This window comes from Mixophyes fleayi, chromosome 7 (assembly GCF_038048845.1).
Source record: "Mixophyes fleayi isolate aMixFle1 chromosome 7, aMixFle1.hap1, whole genome shotgun sequence".
Lineage (NCBI taxonomy): Eukaryota > Metazoa > Chordata > Amphibia > Anura > Limnodynastidae > Mixophyes > Mixophyes fleayi.
The window spans coordinates 113,992,889-114,016,557 of NC_134408.1; the positions used below are offsets into that span (position 1 = coordinate 113,992,889).

Below are 23,669 nucleotides of genomic sequence, written 5' to 3' on the forward strand. Positions count from 1 at the left end.
GTGATGAAGAGGGAGATTTGACCTAGGTAAGAGAGGATATGGAGCTTAGAGAGAAAGATAAATAAAATGAAAAAAAAATAAGGAAAAACACAAGACTTACTTCAAACTGGATTAAAACATTTTTTAGAACATTATTTTGATCAGAATATGCAGCCAATCAACCCTTTCACTATGATGCCAGCTTAGACAACCTGCTCAATGTGAGAATGACAGCATAATGTTATAACAGGCCATGTCACTGCGTGACCAGATTTAGTACAGCAGATCAAATGAAAAAGGCCAGGATGACCCAGTAACCCACATTACAACAAAACTGCATTTATTTATCCTGAGGACACATAGGAATTAGAACAAATGAAGCATCCTCCAAACCAATTTTTATAAAAGCCCAACAAATAAAGGGTCTCTCTAAGAAGCCTGGATCTGGTAATACACTGCATTGTCAACACTTGTTATTGTTTGGATATCATTTTCATTTAACATTGCATTACGTTTTTCAGTGAAAACTCAAATGTTATTAGAATCTACATATAGATTGCACTACTCAATGTCAGGTGATGCACAAGAACTCTTCTATCCCACAAACATATGACAGATCCCTATTCTCCAAATAATAATGACAGCTGTCAGAAAGTGACAGCACTAAAAACAACAACTGCACAATACAATAAATTTCAGTAACCTGTGGGTGACAAGGTGACTACTGTGAAACACCCAAGAGACAGAATGAACAGTTTTCTTTGTTCATGCAGTGGATAACTGGAAAGAGGTCTATCATCTGTTTATGGCCAATGAATGAAGTTGCAGCACTCTGGCTGTTAAAAGGTTAAAGCCTAAGCAATGGTGCTTCTTACCTTGTCAGGTCATGAAACCCAAGCATGTTTTCATTTCAAATGCTGGTAGTTGGGAAATGTGTTCTACATTTCTTGCTTCTACATAATTGCAGACACACCAAATAAAACAGCAACACAGTCTCTCATCACCTGGAATTCTACACCTGTCAGGACATACCTCCTGCACTGTGAATTAAAGAAGACACCTGGCTACAAAACAGGGGGCTTGTGCAGAACAGACAGATTGTACAAATACACAAACCAACACACTAGATTCTTGTTTGTGGCAAGATTGTTTCTAACTAGTATAAATGCCCAGAGTATGCATTTAAATATATGTGCTACCAAATTAAAAATATTTTCATAACACCTCTGACACAGGCTTTGTGGCTCATCCAAATCAAATGGATGGAAAAAAAAAGTGCACCTTTGTAAAGCGATCCATTGACACTCTCAGAGCTGGACTGGATGTTATCTGCTGCAGGTCTTTTTAAGCTGCTGAAGTAGCCCCTGGACCTGGAGTGCCCGGTCCTGGGTGATCGTCCACCAGGACTGGTAAATGATACTGGGATACCATCCTTTCGTGAGAAGATACCACTGAAGAACCTGAGTAATCTCCTCTCCTGGCCTTTCCTGTCAAGTTCCATCTGCTCAGACAGCTTCTGCAAGTCACTATTATCCAAGGTCCTGTTCTTGCTTTTGCTCCTCTCCCATCTCTCCAGATCAGTGAGAGGGTCTGTTTTATTCAACACCTCCCCCACATCCAAGGTGTTCCGCTTGTCAGCAGGACACGGGTCAGTGGTGGGCATGGAGACGGACTCTCTGGATTCTACCCTCTGGTGACTTAGGCAGCTGGAGCTGCTGTGATGCTTTTCCCTGGTCAGACTCCTGATTTTCAGCAGTTCTCCATTCCAGTGTCTAAAGCTGAAGCTTCTCCTAAGGAGGCTGGGGTGCCTCTTCTCCCAGGCCAGGTCCCCTGTGCAGGCTGGGGCTGACCCTGATGCAGCTGGGGGGGCCTCATCCCTAGGAGGAGATCCTGGTGCATTGTAATCCGTTACTGACTGGGTCTCCCCGGGAACATCAGAGGGTCTGACTGCTGCCTCCCCCCCACCTGCATGATGGCTCCCCGGTATTTCAGGGACAGGGGGTACCCTGTCTCCACCACAGCTGTCCAATGCAGCATCTGCTGGGCTGGGGGTCTTCTCCTCGGGTGTCTGTCCACCTCTCGTCCGGGCTCCTCTGGGTGACGTTCGGGTGACCCGGAGTCGGCCCAGCTCCAGCTGTCCGGTGCTGCGGGTCCTGAAATTTCTGAGCCCCGGGTGCGGGGGAAAGGTGTCCTGCTCCTCTCCCTCCTCCTCCGGACACCTCTCCAGCCGTGTGTCCGCCAGGAGCTCCTTCTTCACCAGGGTGAGGGAGATCCGGTAGACGGTCTTCCTCTGAGGTGTCCCCCGCTCCATCTGGGGGGGCGCAGGGTCCAACAGATACATGACCAGGTGAGAGCGCCCCCCACCGCGGGGGTACTATGGAAGATCTTAGCGCAGAGCAGTCTCACCCCCTCTCTCCGCTTCTGGCCACACCAGGCTGCCGGCTGTAGCCCGAGAGCAGAGCCGGGTACAGCTCCGATGGGAAAGACATGAGGAACCGGGGACAGCAGCGAGCAGAGCCCGCAGGAAACTGACACAGAGAGAGGGGCAGACACCCGGAGCCTGCGAATGGGAGGGCAGAGGGGAGGAGAAACGGAGGGGGGTGAGGGAGGAGGGGGAGAGGGGGAGCAGTGAGAAGCAGGGAGGGGGGAAGAGAGAGGAGCAGCAAATCCCGGGCCGGAGCTACAGGGACAAGTCATCTAAATAGACATGCAGTGTTCAGTGCACATACAATGTGTATGTCTCCTATGTGACAGCCGGTCCCACTGCTCTCCCCTGTCCTAGTCTGCAGTATTATAGCAGACACAAAGGTTTGTTTATCAACAGATGTGCCAAGGCTGCAAATATACAGCCTTAGACGGGTATTTTAAAACAAGCTTCCATTATGTCAAAAAAATAAACACATATTAAATAATAATTGCACTCTATAAAAATAGTCAATTTTTGAAAATAATCTGTACATTTGCCCATAGGATTTCTTACTGCCATCTTTTATTCAGGTGTTTTGTAAACGCTAAACTAAAATCCCTGCCAGGTTTTCCATAAGGTGGCTAACAAGCCTAATCTTGGCAAAAGAGGCCATTCCTCCATCCTCAATTGACTCCTATACTGCTGCTCTTTGAATTGTTATAAAATAGGACCAACTGTGTGTTCATGTGTCAATGACAGAATGCAAAATAACAGTGAAACTTAACAAATTAAAAGTGATTTAATCAGTTATTTATTCCTGTACATTAAAATATCTGTGGTTTTGTATAAATCAAGTTGAGAACATGCCATTCTAGAACGGTCATATACTCTTAAGTGTTACTTATTGGACTGCGATTTTCACTTGGACATTCACTTTTGCAAAACTACAGCAATTTTTTTTATAACCATTTCACACAAATAGCATAGGTCACTGCTTTGAGTAGGAGTACCTGGGAAGGTTTTATTTTCCTAGAGGGTGGGGCAAGAATTTGCACTCAGGGCTGGTGGAACGCGGTAAGTGCAGGGGGTCACCATAATTCAGAGGCACTCCACCAGCCAGATCCTTCACCCACCTGGCCACTAAAGGATTGAAGGAGCACAGCACAGGGTACTCTGCCCTCAGGACAGCCCGTCCTCCTGTTTACCTTTGACTGCTGTCATGGGATGAGGAGTGCAGATGACAGTGTGCTACTCTTACAGAACAGCCAAACCAGCACAGGAGATTTAATGAGAGCCCTGTATGCGGAGCTACTTTCAAAAAGCCTCTACTTGGAACTGCTGACACTGATCCCCACTGCCCTCTCCTTCCCTGCTTCCAGACACCCCAACTACCACATTCCCCCTTATCTGCTGCCAGATACCCCATTTGCAACATACTCCTTCACCGTCTCTGGACACACGATATGCCACACTCCCCCCTCCCTGTGGCCACACTGGTCTCTGCTGCCAGTCACCCCATGCTGCAGCTGGTCCTGTCACTATTTCTTCCATACATCCCCTGCTACTGCACCTTACCTGCCACCATTCTCCCTTACTAGCCTCTAGGCTGGTCTCCATGCACTGCTTTCAGAGCTACACTGGAGATATCAGAAGAAAAAAAAAAAAAAAGAGGAGAAACTGAAAGAAGAAAGAGAAATAAGAAAAATAAATCACAAACTTTGATATAGGTAAGTTCATGTATAGTATTTTTATATATTACTATTATAAATATATTATTGTTTTTACATTTTAGGTTTAAAAATATAGCCTTTCAGGCGCAAGGTATTTAAAATATATAACTAATGATATAAAGAAACTGATTTAAATGTAGTTTAATCATTGCATCCTCCGTTGGGCCCTTCATGCCCTAGTCTGACACTGCTTACACTTGCAATGTTTCTGCACTATATATATAATTCAATGTTAAAATGATTAATTCATGGATTTGCAAATATTGAACATGTCAATTTCTGGCCATGACTGAATTTCATTTTCAGACAATTGTCTTATTTTAACAGATTCCCTATTTTTCCATGAAAATCTTACACTTTGGATCGATCGTATTTGCAGTTGCTACCACTTAACTTGAGCCAAGTCAAAGATACCGATACCCTACACGTAAGGATTTCCTAGTTATTTCCGTCAATTACAAGAGAAGCAATAAATGAGAAATAATACACAAATAAATATTTGAAGATGAATGGATGCATACGCGTACTCCGTAATCATACACATATTGCATATTTTTTACGTACTGTTATAAAGTGCCTTTTACGCCAGAACAGTAGGGGTTAGGCTACCCATGTATCTGCTTTTTAAGAGAAACCTTGACATTATGATGATAGTCACTATAAATCAACAGCCACAGTACTCTTTACTGTATCTGCACTGAATACACTAACTGTACCTGAGCCCCTATCTCCTGTCACTCGCTCTCTATACATTAACTTAGAGGGATCCATTCCTCCAAAGTCTTCTCCTAAACAGCACCTCACTGGAGATCAGCCTCATCCCCCCCTCCTAAACAGCACCTCACTGGAGATCAGCCTCATCCTCCCTCCTAAACAGCACCTCACTGGAGATCAGCCTCATCCCCCTCCTAAACAGCACCTCACTGGAGATCAGCCTCATCCCCCTCCTAAACAGCACCTCACTGGAGATCAGCCTCATCCCCCCCTCCTAAACAGCACCTCACTGGAGATCAGCCTCATCCCCCCTCCTAAACAGCAGCTCACTGGAGATCAGCCTCATCCCCCTCCTAAACAGCACCTCACTGGAGATCAGCCTCATCCCCCTCCTAAACAGCACCTCACTGGAGATCAGCCTCATCCGCCCCCCTCCCTCCTAAACAGCACCTCACTGGAGATCATCCTCACCCCCCCTCCTAAACAGCACCTCACTGGAGATAATCATCATCCCCCCTCCTAAACAGCACCTCACTGGAGATCATCCTCATCCCCCCTCCTAAACAGCACCTCACTGGAGATAATCATCATCATCCCCCCTCCTAAACAGCACCTCTCTGGAGACCAACATTCTCCCTCCACCCCAAACAGCAGCACATTGTATATCAGATTTCTACCCTTTGCTAAATAGCACCTCAATATAGATGAGCCTTCTTTTCCACACTTTAAATGGGAACTTAAGCTTCAATAAAGTTTATCTTCTAGGTGATTTCTTTATGTTCTTTAAAGGTCAGATCTGTACATTGAAAACAAATATAATTTACAGGAGTTTATACGTGTATTGTCAATTGTGCTATATATACAAATTAAACACACGTCTTACAAATTTTCTTCAGGTAAAAGAAAAAAGGAAACGAATGCTAGATAAAATATGAACTGCCTATACGCAGTGGAGGCAGACATTTTGTGGGCTGAGCCCATATTCATAAGAATATGCAGTCTAGGAGCCAGTGACATCACTGAAGCAGGAGACACTTCATTACTAGATATGGATAGACTGCATTCTTCTGAATATTGGTTCACCCACAAAACTGCTGCCTGCACTATGTGTAAAATAATACTGCATACCTCCCAACTGTCCCGATATCAGCAAGACAGACGCGACTTTAGGTCTCTATCCCGCTGTCCCAACCAGGGACATGTTTGTCCCGCGGGTGAAAATGTTGGGGGAAGTGAGGTATCTGATGGGCACCCTAGTGCTAGCAGCCCTCCAGCGGTGTGTCCATGCTCCCCTGTCCCACTGCTGGGGACTGACATATTGGAAAGTATGATACTGGTCTAAAAACGGAGAGGATTTTAATATTGTTCAGCCTGCTCCATTGGTCTAAACCTTTACACTTCTAAATGTAAATTATTATCCTAAACTCTTAAATAATACCTAATTTTTTGCCTTTTTCCTCTCATAAACAAAACCATATACAAAGGATCCCTTAATCTGGTAAATAGACATCTGTTCACTCCAGCACTGTACAGAGAACTATGGTACAAATACTGCAGTTATTTATTACAGAGTCAGCCAGAAAACATAGGAAGGTAGAACAAGTCGCACATAGCAGCACTAAAGCCCAACTCATTGCATTACATTATGCAGTAATCCCAGCTCAGTCCTTAGTTGGAGCTAAATCCCATATTTTATACAGCATTGTGCTGGCTTATAAAATAAACACATGCAGGAAGGAAAACAAATCTGCTTTTAATTAATGCAGCCAAGAAATGCCGCCTTGCTACAGTCACGTCGGAGCATGCTAACATTTTATTTTATACATAGAAAATCTGCTTGGAAGCATACTTTACAAACTGGCAGTGCAGTGTTTTGGAGATGTTCCATAGCAAAAGGGTTAAAGACAGAGGGGCGTCCAAATTCTCCACACATCATTGCTAATATGAAAAAGATAATTTGAGTATAATAATTTGCCATTTTTGCATTAAAAAAGAACATTAAGAATTACTTTATCGCAGTACCCATGCGAGACGGAAAAAGATTGTCACAGAGCCTAGGATTCTTGGACCTTGAGTAGTTTGATGCTACTCTTACCAGAGGCGTGGAGTCTAACGTAGCGGCTGGTCTTCTCCAGGGACCCTCGCAAGAAGGTATGGGTTTAGCTGCTTCCACTACTTAGGTCGCGGCCCTCTAGGGCAGGGGTCGGCAACCCCCGGCACGCGTTTTCGGGAACTCCGAGCTTCCACCGCTGGTGTCTCTGGGGGAACAGGTAGTTTCCATTTGAACTGTAGCGCGCGTGCGGTCATTTATACAGGTACCGCAGGGCTACATCCTCTACCTACAGCCTCCTTCTACATGTTTTTCCTTTCTTCGCCTCCCTTCTGACTCTTATTATAGAGTGCCTCTCTCGCGGTGCACTGTAAAAGCGGAGCCTGAAGTAAGTTAGATCTCCCATCTGCATTACAACCCTGCCTTTTCCTGCCTCCATTTTCCCCTCCCAATGTGTGCCTCTGTCCCTCCTGACCCATGTGTCGCTGTGTCCCCCCTGCCCCATGTGTGCCTGTGTCCTCCCTGCCCCATGCGTGCCTGTGTCCCCCCTGCACCAAGTGTCGCTGTGTCTCCCCTGCCCATATGTGCCTCTATCCTCCCTGCCCATGTGTGCCCAAACTGTTTGTGTGTACCTGTCTTACATTGTGGCTGCCTGTTCCTTTATCTCACACTCTTTGTGTGCATGTCTCCCTTGTCCCTCCCATTCCATTTGTTTCCCCTTTTTTCCTATGTGCCCCCACAACCCACAGTCCTATTGCACAACACCTTCTACCCCCTTGTCTTCCACATCTCCTCTTTTCTCACCTTTTCTTCTGCACTCCTGAATGTGGTAGGCAGCGTTGATAGCTGCCGATCTGAAGCGACGTAAAGGAACAAAGGCAAAACCGCATCCAGCGCCACATAACTGAACCTGAAAATTGTAACCTGAGGCTGGCGGGTAAGCAAAACTTTCCTTTAAAAATCGTATGGGCTTTTTCTTCAGAGGGTCACCTCTGGGTATAATACCGCTATTGTTGGAGGAAACCCCTACAGGAGGCTTTTGCGCAGTGAAGCCTATTTAGCACAAAATATCTGTCCTTTGTGTATATAATATATATATATATATATATATATATATATATATATATATATATATTATATATATAAATAAATAAATAAATAAATAATGGCACACCTGGGCTTGACGAGGTTTTAGCCAACCCCTGCTCTAGGGAGTACTTGGCGAGATCAGCAGGGAACAGGTAACAAGATTTTCGAACGGCTGGAGGTTAAGCACTCGGACAGTCTGCAGGCTGCAGAGCTTCACTACTGGAGTGGTGGAGAGCAGAGCGATGATCTGCAAGTTGCAGAGTATTACCACTGGAATGGTGGAGATGAGAATAAACAACCTACTCAGAGCAGGTAGTAAACCTAAAGAACAGGCACTGAGTGAAGAGCGGAGGGGTCTTAAATAATAGGAGGACTAATTGAGGGCCAATAAAAAGTCAGGCAAAGAGAAATCAGGTCTGCGCATGCGCAGACCCGCAACGAAGATGGGTCTCGGTTTAGCAATACCGAAACCTGGCACATGACACCCCTTTAAAGGTGGACGCTGGACACTTAGGAACCGGTGTATTAGGAAACTTGGAGTGAAATTTTTTCAGCAAAGCAGGTGCATCGATATCAGAAGCGCAGATCCAGGAGCGCTCTTTGGGACCAAATCCTTTCCAATCGACTAGGTACATGATACCTGCTCTGGAATAGTTAGTATACTGAATCTGGATAATTTCAAACTCCTCTTCTTGCTGAAGTTAAATGGGAGGAGAGATGGAGGAGGAAGCAGAAAACCGATTAATAATTAGAGGTTTTAACAAGGAGACGTGAAATGAATGCGAAGGTTATTATTAGGTGACTAATCTAAAACAGACTGGGTTAAGGAGTCATAGAATTTTGTAGGGTCCGATGAACCGAGGTGCAAATTTTAAGATGAATATTCTTGGTGGATAACCAAACTCGATCCCCAATCTTGAAATCGGTAACAGCCGCTTTTTCTTGTCCGTGAAAAACTTGCTGATGATTTCTTGAGGAAGGTCTGAACTTGAGTTAAGATAGATGAAAATCTGTGTTGCCGGAATTAACTGCCGGAACCTGGGTGGGAGGGAGGAAAATTTTGAGAGAGAAGGATGGAGCCCATAAACAATTGAGAATGTGGTAGCGGAGGCGGATTCATGGTAGGCATTGTTGTGGGCAAACTCCACCCATGGCAGAAGATCCAGCCAAATATTATGGTTCGCTGAAAAGAATATGCTCAAGAAAGTCTATAAGTCTTGATTGACTCTCTCAGTCTGTCCATTAGGTTGAGGGTGGTAAGAAAAAGAAAGATTCAAGCGAATACCCAGAATCTTACATAATGACCGCCTGAAACTGGAGACGAACTGTACTCTCCTGTCTGACATGATCTCAGAGGAACATCCATGGGGTCGGAAAACCTCCTTAATGCAATAGTTAGAAATGATCAGAGAGGGACAAAATAAGTCATTTTAGAAAATCTATCCACAATTACCCATACAGCGTTAAACTTTTTGCTAGGTGGAAGGTCCATAACGAAATCCATACTAATATGGGTCCAAGGCTTGAAAGGAATAGGAAGTGGACTAAGTGGGCGTGCAGGAGCTTGGTGGAAAGACTTGAATCGAGCACATGTATCACAAGTGGCCACAAAGTCTTTAACCTCACCTCGGATAGTGTGCCACCAATAACTTCGGGAGATAACCTCTAAGTTTTTCCGAACTCCAGCATGGTCCGCAAAGCAAGAGAAGTGGTACCGGGAGAGAATTCTTATCCGGAGCGGAGAGGGTAGTTGGATACATTTCGGATCTAGAATCGGACGTTCCAGGGGGTTCTCAGAATCCTAGGTAGCAGTGAAGGCTCGGGATGAGCTTCCGCTTTTTTGTTTCTAGAGGCAGGTTTGACGGTAATAACAAGTTTAAAACAAGAAAAGAAGTGTGACCAACGGGCTTGCCATGGATTCAGGCATGAAGCTGAATGAAGATAGAGTAAGTTCTTATGATTGGTAAAGATAGTAATGGGATGACGAGCTCCCTCCAGAAGATATTGCCATTCCTCCAAAGCCACTTTCATAGCTAATAGCTCCTTGTCTCCAATAGTATGGTTTCTCTCTGCAGTCAGCAGTTTTCAGGAGTAAAAGGCATAAGGATGGCGTTTGTTCTGTACTGACTTCTGTGACAGAAAAGCCCCTATTCCGATGTTGGAGGCATCAATCTCTAGGAAAAAAGGAAGAGAGATGTCCGATTCTTGAAGTATAGGGGCAGTGGAGAATGCTTTCTTGAGGTACTGAAATGCCTGAACTGCCTCAGAAGACCACTGCTTGGAGTTGGAACTTTTTCGAGTAAGAGCAACAATGGTGGAGAATCTTTGAATGAAGCGCCGATAGTACTTGGCGTAGCCTAGAAATTCTGGATAACCTTAAGGCCGATCGGTAGTGGCCATTCTAAGATAGCTCTCACTTTCTCAGGATCCATCTCAAGGCCAGACCCAGACACAAGGTAGTCTAAAAAGGAAATTTGTGGAAGTTCAAAGAGGCATTTTTCCAACTTACAGAACAGTTGATTCCTCTGTAGTCTAGAAAGTACTTCTGCCACATGTTGTCAGTGTGAAAAGACATCCTGGGAAAAAATTAAAATATCATCTAGATAGCCAACCACGCACGCATAGAGAAGGTTCTGGAAGATCTCATTCACGAAACTTTGGGAGGCGGCTCGGACGTTACACAACCCAAAAGGCATTACAAAATATTCATAGGGGCCGCCCCCGTCCTGCGTGTTGAAAGCGGTCTTCCATTCATCGCCAGCCCTAATCCTAATAAGATTATAGGCCCCGCGAAGATGCAGTTTAGTAAAGATTTGGGCTCCTCTGATATGATCAAAAAGTTCTGTAATTAAAGGAATGTGGTAACGGTTCTTAATCGTTATGGCGTTGAGACCTTGGTAGTCAATACAGGGTCGTAATGTCCCATCCTTTTTTCTTTTTACAAAGAAAAATCCCACTCCTGCATGAGATGTAGAAGGGCTAATAAAACCACACTGGAGATTTTCCTTAACATAATTAGACATAGCCTGGGTCTCAGGTAGGGAAAGCAGATAAACCAAACCTCTAGGAGGAATTTTGCTGGGCTGCAGGTCCACGGTACCCTCCCAAGGTCGATGAGGTGGGAGAAGTTCCATATGCACCTTGTCAAATACATCAGCGAAAGATGAATACTGGGCAGGAAGGCTGGCTGGAGTAGGACTTTAGGATGTACAAGCCAGTTTAACAGGATAAACTCAGGAATGGCATCTCTGGAGACAAATTGAACCCCAATAAAGAATCTGAGCCAGGGTAGGCCCAGAATAAGAGGGCTGGTAGAAAAGGGTAGAATCAAAAAGGAAATCTGCTCCTGGTTCAAAGCCGCTACTTGTAAGGTGAGAGGCTTGGTGCATTCTGTAATGATTCCATTAACGATTCGAGATCCATCTACAGCGGTGATAATGATGACCTTTGCCAGAGGAATTACAGGTAGGGACCACTATACTACTAGTGAACGAGAGATATAATTCACAACTGCCCTGTAATCCAACAGAGCACAGGCTGTGAAAGACCCAGCAAAAGCAATTTAAGTAACCGGAAAGGAGCAAGTTTTAGAACCCAAATAGACTGGAGAGGATTCTAAAGACCCCAGCCTGACCTCCCCAGAACAGGTTAGGGCTTGGCGTTTCCAGTCTTCTTAAAGCAGGAGTTAAGCATGTGTCCAGAATCGGCACAATAAATACATAATTTGCTTTTCAATCTACGTTCTCGTTTCTCAGGAGTTAACCGAGATCGGCCCAGCTCCACGGGCTCCGCCAAAGGAAGAAAATGTTGAAATCGAGGTGCCAGTCTGACAGGCGTGCGATGCGGAAGCTCCTTTTCAGAAGGCCTCTCCCGAAACCTCAGGTCAACACGATTACACAAAGAAATGAATGCATCCAAGGTGGAGGATAACTCTTGGGAGGCCAAAAGATCTTTGATTCTGTCGGATAGCCCTTGCTAGAAGGTGGCCACTAAGGCATCATTGTTCCACTGAAGTTCCGAACATAATGTGTGGAATTGGATGACGTATTGCGCCACAGAGCGAGACCCCTGTCGAAGTCGGAGGATGCTGGAGGCAGCAGAAGTGACCTGGCCGGGGTCATCAAATATCCTCCGGAATGCAGCAATGAAAGCAGAACTGTCTCTAAGCAGCGGATCGTCTCTCTCTCAAAGGGGAGAGGCCTATGTCAGAGTCTGTCTGGAGAGTAAGGATATTATATATGCCACTTTGGAGCGGTGTATAGGAAAGTTGGAGCTCAAACTGCATAGAGCACTCATTAAGGAAGCCCTGACAGGATTTCGGGTCTCCCATCAAATTTGGAAGGAGAGGCAAACGTAAGATAGAGGCGGCAGAAGCAGCGGGAGGTTCGGGTGCTTCAGGCTCTTCAGGAGGATCCGTATCAGAAGGTGGTGCTGCCACCTGCAGGGAATCCACACAGTAGACTAAGGCTTGAAAGGACTGTAATTGACGCTGGATGGCATCCTGTTGTTTCACTCTATTGACTAGATGTTGGAGTATGTCCTTTGCCGAGGGTTCCCGGGTGGGGTCCGACATAGCCTCTTCTTACTGTCACGGAGCCGAGGATTCTCGGACATTGATCTGCAAAGCTTGATGCTACTCTTACCAGAGGTGCGGAGTCTAACATAGCGGCTGGTCTTCTCCAGGGACCCTCGCAAGAAGGTATGGGTTTAGCTGTTTCCACTACGCAGTTCGCGGCCCTCAAGGGAGTACTTGGCAAGATCAGCAGGGAGCAGGCAACAGGATTTGAGAGCGGCTGGAGGATAAGCACTCGGACAGTCTGCGGGCTGCAGAGCTTCACTACTGGAGTGGTGCAGATGAGAGCGAAGATCTGCGGACTGCAGATTATTACCAATGGAATGGTGACGATGTGAGCGATAATCTGCGGGCTGCAGAGTATTACCACTGAAATGCTGGAGATGCGAGCTATGATCTGCGTATTGCAGAGTATTACCAATGGAATAGTGGAGATGAGAGCGATAATCTGCGGGCTGCAGTGTATTACCACTGGAATGGTGACCATGAGAGCAATAATCTGCAGGCTGCAGAGTATTACTACTGGAATGCTGAAGATGAGAGCTATGATCTGCGGATTGCAGAGTATTACCAATGGAATAGTGGAGATAAGAGAGATGATGTGCGGGATGCAGAGTATTACCATTGGAATAGTGGAGATGAGAATACACAACCTACTCAGAGCAGGTAGTAGAGCTAAAGAACAGGCACTGAGTGAAAAGGGGAGGTTTCTTAAATGATAGGAGGCCTAATTCAGGGCCAATAAGACGTCAGGCAAAGTTTTAAAGAGAAATCGGGTCTGCAACGAAGATACTGCCTGGCTGTAGCAGAGAGAGGATGCCGGCGGTCGGGTAAGTGAGCTGGGTCTCTGTTTAGCAATACCCAAGACCCGACATATGACAAAGATGACTTCCATTATTTGTTTTATTAAAAGTCTAAACTGCTGATAGTCCAGCAATATTGCCCTTGCCAATTTATGCAAATGAAAGAGAAGAGACAGACTTGCTACCTAAATATAAAGATTAAAAAGAAACCCAGAGATTATAGCATAATATTCAGTTAATAACATGAAAACAGTACCACTTACAGAGCTCACCACAAGTGAAGGAATGCGGTTCCAATAGTCATACCTGTGTTCCAGCCACAATCCCACAGTTTTAATCCAAAAGCATTCCACACAGTCATCTGCATCATCAGTGAATTATGCATGACAGCTTTTTACCTCTGCACTCTGGGTATTCCTGAAGCGGAGGTGACGTGCGAGTATTGAGGTTGGCAGTGTGCAGTGAATTGCATCACTTTGGCCCTGCCTTTGTGACATAATGACACTATCACACCATTTTGCCGCGGGGTCAAAATTATGTGATTCGTGACAAATCACATCGTAGAGGCCCCCATCCTGCCCAATTCACTAGGATGTGGGCAGGATGCGGAAGAATGGCCTGCCTGAAATTTGGGAGTCTCTGAGAATTCCAGGAGAGTTGGCAAATACCGCATTATGGATGTTCTCATAAAGCGTTTTTTATAGTTTAGAAACACTTATGATAGTGGGCTTAATCCATTTGTGCATACTTATTAAATATATAGTAAATAAACTGAATAAAATACAAATAAAATCTATGTTTACGAGTATATAAATTTATAAGATTATGATTCTCAGATTCTCATTCTTATCAATCTTCCTTTAAAAAACATTAGTGGACCAAAGGCAAAGATCACATTAATGAGCCTCCAACACCCTTTGCAAAAATTTGAGTGGGGACCCTATTCCAAACCTAGGACATAGCTAGTTTTCTGGAGCGCAAAAATGGTTTTGCTGGTATAAATTAGGCTGGGTACACACTATACAAATTTTTTCACAATGAAATATCCTTAACGATGTTACAAACGATTTAAAACAAAAATAAAAAAAAGTTCCGATCAGCATGTGGATTCATGTGTACACACTATACATGTTTTACATGATTTACCTTCAGGTCTGTGCTCTTCATCGGTCATAACCATCTACTCACAAGATCGTGACTCTCCATAGCTATTTATGGACACTGCCGCTCATGAGTATATACACATTGCAGGATTGGAACGACATCGTTCCATCACTGAACAAGAATTTTAGCCTGGCTTAAAAATCAAATGAAACGATACAACATGCTTCCGAACGATACACGTTCATCGTTGGAGCATACACTCTACTGCGATATCAGGCCGGACGGACGTTTATCGTTTGATTGGTCCGATAATCGTCTGAAAACCCGGTAGTGGGTACCCAGCCTTAGTCAGTATGTCAGTGTGAAGCTTAGTACATTATTAGAATTTGAGGAGCAACGTTAGAGATCTTAAAGGACTCAGATTTATTTTAGAGCTTGAGCTAGGTTTATGGGTAGACATAGAAACTTGGTGCATGCTGAGATTTATAACTTGGGCTAAGGTGAGTGCAATAGAAGACGTAGTATTTAGAGATACATTTGAGGTAAGTATTTACGAACTTTTCACATGAAAGAAGAGATTCCCCCCTTAAAACAAGAGGTCTCTTGTCTGTACCAAAGCACCAGGGGGCTTAGCGAATTGCCAAATCAGACTCTATAACTAAGAAATGTAATGGTGGAGTCACTGTTCTGATAGACAATTGCCACTTTCAACCCTAATAAAATGGCTATCAAGAAAAATACCTGAGATAATGCTGCAATTGTGGTGTAAAGCTGTGCGGCATCAACAGATGCATTTGGGTACTGATGTCTTCTTAAAATTTAGCTACTTAACATCTGCTGAACTCTACTGACCCCTATAAAGTGCATATTGACCACAGTTTCCATATCTAGTGGGTATGTTTTCACTCAGTCACATGACATAAAATCAGAGGTCACTAAAGCAATTTAAACAAGACAGATGCTAGTGACCTACACACCTTATCATTAAACAGATTAAAGGGAGACCAACAAAGAATAGAAGAATACAAGATGTAGAAGCAAGCAAAGCATTCTGGAATGTGATTTTCAAACAATACCTAGGCATGCAGGACAATTGTAGTAGGACATAATCAGGTATTACCAGTGGGAACACCCGTTCTCTGTTTGGTCTTGTAGGTTGAAAACTATAACTAAATGCAACTTAATGTTGTAAAAATATAAATGTAAATGACACGCCACAGAACAAAATATACTAAATTGCATTTCTGTGGGAAGTTACTTGCAGTTGCACCACTCGTTTCCTCAGCACTTCCCGATTACAAGTACTACTGGGAAGTGAGCCGTGTACTTCTATGTAATGTTTACCTTCTGTTTCATTTCTTTGTATGTTATACACTTCAATCATGATCCCCTCAATGTACACCACTACGTGATATGTTGGCGCTCTACAAGTATAATAATAATAAACAGATCTATACAAAATAAGCATTTCTCTGAAATAAAAGGAATGCGACGATTTACTGAATTCCCTACACAAATTCAATCCATATAAATAGCTGCTGATGATTCAGTAATGGCTAAGCCATTTTTCACATAGGCCAGTTGATCGAACACAAACTATGTTGACATATGTGGTTGCTGAATGCACATGAATGGTAGGTTGACAATGGTAGGTCACACACTATTCCACTAATATTATAGGGGCTCATATGGGAACATGATACATTCTCTTGACTTTTTGCAGCAACTGCTTCACAACATTTGTATTTTTGTACTCTGGAGCCTAGCAATGTTGTCAAAATATAATCAATATCATGTCTATTTTATTGGAAAATACACGCAGCACAGAAGTGACTGTTGCAGACATGCCTAATCCATTGAAATGACCTGGAATTGTTATTTATTTTATTTTTGCAGAAGTTCCGCTTATATTGCACGATTAAAAAACAAAACAAAATATATGGACATTTTACGGTATTTGCATCACAGCAAATTGAAGAACCTAATTTATACATACAAGAAAATTAAATATATACAAAGCACACACACACAGTGGTCAAAGTGGAAATTTAGATAGAAATTTTATGACTTCATTGTAAAACTATATCTCATAATAATTATATATAAATTAAATAATTTTATATAATATATATATATATATATATATATATATATATATATATATATATATATATATATATATACACACATACACATACACAGTGTGCATGCCTTCCAACACTGAGAATTGGGACGCAATAAGCCCCGCCCCTTGATTTGCCCCATTCAGGGCCGCGGTTTGGGACCGTACAGCCGCAATGAGGAAGTTTGCAGTGAATAGGTGTGTCATACCAGCACTTCTCCCTCAATGCTTGTCTAACTCACCACTTGGTGCTCAATTGTCACCATCAAATTTATCTACAGAAGTCATAGAAAGTGAGCTATTTACAGTGCATTTTGGTCTCTATAAATATGGCTGCTGCTTTTATACCTCAGTCATTAATAGACAGACACTGCAGAATATAAGTGAATTCACTTAAAACTGAAGATGAGGAAAGTGCATATGTGTGTGTGTATATAATTATATATACACACACACATATTATACACACATATATATATATATATATATATATATATATATATATATATATATATATACACACACTTATATGTCAAATAGCTAGTTTTACTATTTATTGAGTATATATTACAAAATCTTGGGTGAAGTTGAAGTGGGAAATGAAAGAATATACTTGAAGAGGCAAGCACTGTAACACAAACATTACAGTTATGATGCCTAACAGCAAACATACTGTTTGCTTCATGACCTCAAAATGAAAATGATGAGATGTAGTAGGATTCAGGATGACAGCAATCCATTATGTTTACCATTTTATTATACATTTTTCCTAGTCTTAAAAGGGTGACATTTACATCAACAGGTCTGAGCAAAAACCAGATGAACAAGATTCTTGCATGTGATGCAGACGGTAGCAAGGAACACACATTTCTGCGTGTGTCCGGGACAGATTTAAGGCCCTGATTGTCAATACTGCACCAGCAGGTTTGGTAGAGATTTCCCAATATAAATAGGGAGTTATTTCTCACCTGCCTAATATTGTGTAGGCAGCAATATGCAAATATAACACTGTATTCCTTTTGAAATGAATCCTCCTTTAGGCTTCAGGCTGCTGTACTAACGAGACTGTGCTGGTCCTAAAGATTACACATATAACCACATTCTTTGGTATTTGTCTCTACTGGCTAAACGGCATATGAAGCCAGCTAAGCATGCTGGAAGATGTAGTTCAACCAGTGATACGGGAATGGTCTTGTAAGAACTTTATTTTAAAAATATTTAGTACCAATTTTGATCCATTCAATGCTGAAGATGATCTACACCTCTCTCTCTCTATATATATATATATATATATATATATATATATATATATATATATATATATATATATATTTATATCTGTATCTATACATATACACACATACATACCACTCACATATAACCATACATACCTGCAGTGATATACTGTGGTACACACCTAACCGCCACTTCTATTGCCTTCATTGCAAGACTATAAAATTGCATTCACTTACATTTTCCATACCGCCACTTCTAAATTTCCACTTCGACCACTGCATACACATATATACATACACATATAGTTTTCCATATACTTTTTAATTGGGTACTTTTACATATTCACAGCAATAGCAGAACATTGCTATGACATTTATTCTAGTTCTCCTGAGTACAGATAAAATGTTTTACCTTGATTTTATGATTTTTGTTTGTTTTTTATAATAAGAAACATTTTCAGGCACCACCGCTGGTCCTACCAATGCTCATTGACAGTCAATACTCATATAATTTCAATAATGAGGCACTTGTCATTCTTCAGTAATGTCGCTAGTACCTAGCAAAATCACATTGGTTCTGCCCACAAAATGACTGCCTCCACTTTAAAAGGGAAAAACCTGAGAGACAACTTTGATAAAGGTAAAGACTGGAATGGCATTTTAGGACTTTTAGTTCCACAACAAATGGAGAGACATGGATTACCTAATTCTGCTTTATTGTGTTCTGAATCTACATCATGTTTGCATAAGAAGCTTCAAGAGATGAGTAAACACATTTTTTACTGACAGACTAATACACAACAGTACATGCCGTTAGACTCTAGAAGATGCAAGCACCCCAATGTTGTCCGATAAGAATATTGCTTGGAGAAGATGAACATATTTACAGTCACGCATTTGGCTTAAACATGCTATCTCAATCACTGCCCTGACCTTGTGCCAATGGATTTCCATTTTTGTCTGATCACCCTGAACTATCTTGGATGTAATCAGATGAGGTAGATCAGAGCTTCTTATTAGATTTAAATGTCACAGAAAGGACATATTCATTTGAACACAACCCAATCTGGTAGAAAAACAGCTTCAACAAAAACCAAAACCAAAACATAAAACCAGAAGGGATACATTATTCATTTTTGTAATCCATTAATGCTTCCTGCTGAAATTGACTTCTGGTCCAGTAACTGCGAATAGGTCCGTAACAAGCAGTCCTCAGCCACATTTATCCCTTTCATCATTTGCTTTTAAAAATCCATAGAAATGCAATCCAAGCATCATATGGACATGAGTGATATAGGGTGATAAGAACACCCCAATTCATATATGGTCTCCTGGAGTAGATAAGGCATCTTAATAATCAGGAAGCAAAACATTACAGGAGAAACTTGGGGGTCTGCTGTACAGAAGAAATGAAATGGCACAATTGGGGAATTTGCTTCCATTCTTAATGTCGTTTTGGCTCTGGGGTTAAGCAGACCCAGCTGTCCAGGAAATGCCATTGTAATGAACACATTATTGAACACTGAGGAATCAATGAGGGCTTCTCTCTGAAGGCTTCCTATGCCGGGCACGTGCCAATCGCCCTAACAAAACACACACCACCCCCAAAAACTGAGTGTCAGTCATTTGTACTTATGCAAATGGAGCTATCCACCAAAGAGACATATCCCTGTTAGCACAAAGGTTAAACAGACATGTATGGGATCTCTTACTCCTAGAAAGTAAATTATTGCTGCTGTTCTGTGATTTTGGCATACACAAAGACATGATCACAAAGTGTTTCTTCCTACCATTACTATGTTACACTACTAAACTATTTAATGAATAGGGGAAAGCCAATAGGAATGTGTGTAACACAGGTTCATATTTACCATGCAAGTAAAACTACTACTTTAAATGGATATAAATATAGGCTGCGTATGTAGCTGTATAATACACATGAAATAACTTAGGTGCTTATACTTAAATATATCTTCCATGCTCTCTCTTACTCCTCTGCAGCAGCTTGGGAGATGTGTCTTTAACTAAGCAGGGAGAGTTGGAGTGTGTGGATCAGTGGATTCATACACACGGCAGGGCCAGTCATGTCCCAGTAACTGAAGTGATTGCAGCTTTTTGACCTGTATGAGATCCCATCAGGACAGAGTCCTAAAGATGTGGGAGGAGCTTCTAGACAAGAATATGGGAGATGCTAATATCTTATGTCTCAACAGAGCGCCAGTGGAAAGTCAGGTTAACAGTGAATAATGTATTTTACTTGGGGTTTAGTTTTCCTTTAACTGTGTTTTGGTAGATTTTAGACATGATGCTCCAAATTACAAGGGGAGGAGGGGGAGGGTATGGCATATCCAGAAAAGTCCCAAGCAGTCCTGTAGAATGTCACACTTCCAGAATACTGGGGATAATTCATGTAATCAAAGATATACATACAAACACATTCTTTAACATGTGACACAAACAAATACACATACATTACAGTTCCTAGTAAATATGCATTTTTACTATTACATATTGTATTGTCATATTTTAGGAGAGGACTACATGTACTTTATCAATGCATACTGGCATCATGCAATAGAGGCTATAGAACTTATTAACAGACTAAGGGGCTGATTCAATTCTGCACTATGTACAGTCTCAATGTTTGGCTGCGCACATTTCCGTGTACTACGGTACCAAACATCGTAGATTTTTTTCTATGGTGTGCGAGGCAAAATCCATGATGTAGCATCTCCACAGAGGGCCTCCGTGACTATTGTGCTGAACTGAATCAGCCCCTTAGGACAAGCACATTCAGCAGACTTGTCACTGGTTGGATATGCACAGTATATAGAATGACTGTAAAAGGATGTACATTAGTAGTACCAGAGAGAAACAACTGTCATAGGGGCATATTCAATTGTTCTTTTTCCGCGCCACGGAAAAATAGTACAGTTAATACGGTAAAAAGTAGCTGGATTTCAGCTCGCGGCTCAGGGAGCTGCGAGCTGAAATTCAGCGCGAAAATTACCGTATTAACTGTTTTTACGTGCACTATTACCGTAGTAATGGTAATAGTGCAACGAGCGCGAGATTTTTGGCGTTTCCGCTGTCAATTGAATAGGGGCATATTCAATTGTAGGCAGAAGCTCCAAAAATCTCGCGGTCCGCACACGATTACCGTTATTACGGTAATCGTGAGTGGAAAAACAGTTAATACGGTAAAATCCAGCTACATATTACCGTATTAACTGTACTACTTTTTCCGCGGCGCGGAAAAAGAACAATTGAATATGCCACATAATGTCGTGTTAGCCAAATGATCTCTATGCCCTGCTAACACAGTTTTAGGACAGAAATAAATACCATACAGAATTCTCTAAAAACACAATTCAGTTAACAACATCTACAATTTTACTAAGACTTATACCAGTACTGTACTGTCAAATTTATTGTAATCGAACTGTCCAAATTTTTTTTTTTTATTTAGAACTTGGGCAGTTCTCAAGTGCAGCCACCAGAAGGCTTTGCTGTAAACAAACTACTTTAAAAGGTATTTTAGTGCAGCCACAATGAAAACAAGGTGGTCACACTTAAGAACCTCTGATAGAATATAGCAATCTTTTGTGTACTGAAGTCTCCATTGTAGTAGCTACAATGGGAAAAGTGATGTCATTGGCTGCACCAGTTGCTTTTCCTCTAATTAACTCCAAAAATGCAATTGTAGATTAGAAAGGCGAGGCAGAATAGCTGGTTTGTACACATGGATGTCACTTTTAAGCATGTAACGCGTGCTTTCATGTCCGGCAGCATAGTGTACTAGCACTCCGTTAAAGAGAGCAATAAGTTCAAGCTTTTGTCTGTGCTTATAAAGTGTTGTTTATCAATGCTTGGGTGTAGAAATCCTAAGGATAGTGAAGGAGCTGCACTGTACATCGATCACCAGATGGGGCTCTGCACTGTATATAGGACATACAATAGGACCTTACACAGGGTCTAACTCTACGCTGGGCATATGGAGCAGCATCCTATACTGATTAATGGGACTGCATAACGTGACAGGGGATCTGTGGCTACATGATATACTGGTATGTTAAGTCTATTGGGTGTGGTAAACGGGTGAATGGCACACAAATGGGCGTCTGACAGATTTTCCCTGAGAACCACTGTCCTATATGCACAATGCACTAACTGGTATCCAGACTAATATGTCAAATATATTTTATTCTATATTACGAAATAAATGTATTTTGCTCTCAAACATGCAAGAAAAATAGATCTTACATATACATTCAGGCTGCTGTAATAATATAGAAAGCTCAAAAACACAACAAACACAACAAAATGGCTTTTACATTGCTTTATAGCATATGACGGTGTGTTAATGGCTTTGTTCCTAATGAAGACAATATAGGTTTCCAAACATGTCCCTTTTTCTAATGCATAAAGGCATCATCTTAAGAATTCCAAGCGGTAATGTTAATTTATTACTAAACAAGACAAGGATTTCCTTGGATTAGAGTCACTCCTACCATGTAACAGTGTGCCAGGCAGGAAAACAGCTGATGTCTCCAGGTGGGATTTATAGACCAGAAATGCTCTAAAACAGCAAGTTCCAATTACTGACAAGTGCACTGAATGTGGCCCTTAATGGGCTTAATCATGTCATTAGGTGTCTGTCCTCAGTGCACAAGTTCTCCAACACTGCGCGCAGTCATTTAAACCAATGTATTTGTCTGACTGAGGAGACGTAATACTTGTCTGGTGAATACAGAATGGGTGTAGGAGTGTTTGTCTGAAATCGCTATTACAGAAGAGTTCTGTGTGTATTCTTCCAGTGCAGACATTGACACAAAGATGATTAGGTTCTAGTGTTCGCCATGTTTATCTGCACTCCAGATGTGCTGTGTATGTCAAAGTTCCCCTGTCTGCCTCTATCTTAGGTATTCCTGGTGTTCCAATACATGTGCACAGTATTTTACTTAATGTCCTTTAACATTTTCCTACAGACTGTAAGCTTGTGAGCGTGGCCCTCTTTGCTCTTTATGTAAATATCCAGGGGTAGGTTTATCAAACCTTCTAAAAATGGAAGAGTGGAGTTGCCCATAGCAACCACTCAGATTCTAGCTAGCAATGTTTTTAATAGCTAAATATCTGACTGGTTGCTATGAGCAACACCTCCACTTTTTCTTTTTAGAAGGTTTGATAAATCTACACCCCCCCCCCCCTCCTCTTGGTTTATTACTGTGTTTGTGTACAATTAAGCATAACAGAGTATGCTGGATGTAAATAAATAAAAGTTAATACAAATAATAATATTTGCATAGGAAAAACTACTCTATGCTAGCAAATTCAAAATATTAAAAACGCTCTCTTCTTTACCAACAGATCCTTTATCCAACAAAGCTTTATACAAAACAGAAGGTAGAGACAGATTCACTCTTCAGTTCAAAAACTGTCAAAAAAAATATGGCCCCTGCTACTACTTTTGGAAGAAATGTATGAAAATAATTAATTAGACAAGTTCTTTCCCGTGTTGAAAATGATTAGATATTTCTATTTGTAGATTATGTCAGGTTGACAGGAACAGATCTGAAGACACGGACAACTATTTAGTTAAGAAAAAGGAACATAAAAACATTTTAGGCAGCACGGTGGCTTAGTGGTTAGCACTTCTGCCTCACAGCACTGGGGTCGTGAGTTCAATTCCCGACCATGGCCTTATCTGTGTGGAGCTTGTATGTTCTCCCTGTGTTTGCGTGGGTTTCCTCCCACACTCCAAAAACATACTAGTAGGTTAATTGGCTGCTATCAAAATTGACCCTAGTCTCTCTCTCTCTCTCTGTCTGTGTGTGTGTGTGTATGTTAGGGAATTTAGACTGTA

General features: G+C 42.1%; 1 protein-coding gene across 5 annotated transcripts in view; it reads right to left on the reverse strand.

The window, feature by feature from the left end:
* The window catches only part of AGAP1 (ArfGAP with GTPase domain, ankyrin repeat and PH domain 1), a 280,099-nt gene that overhangs the window by 161,056 nt on the left and 95,374 nt on the right, over positions 1-23,669 (reverse strand). For 2 of the 5 annotated variants that reach the window (XM_075180401.1, XM_075180400.1), the window contains exon 1: positions 1,261-2,523. The exons of the other annotated variants lie outside the window; for them this stretch is intronic. In XM_075180401.1, coding sequence (XP_075036502.1) covers positions 1,261-2,320 — 1,060 coding nt within the window. In that variant the 5' untranslated portion in view covers positions 2,321-2,523. Of the gene's footprint in view, positions 1-1,260; positions 2,524-23,669 lie in introns of those variants that run through there. 5 annotated transcript variants of the gene reach the window in all.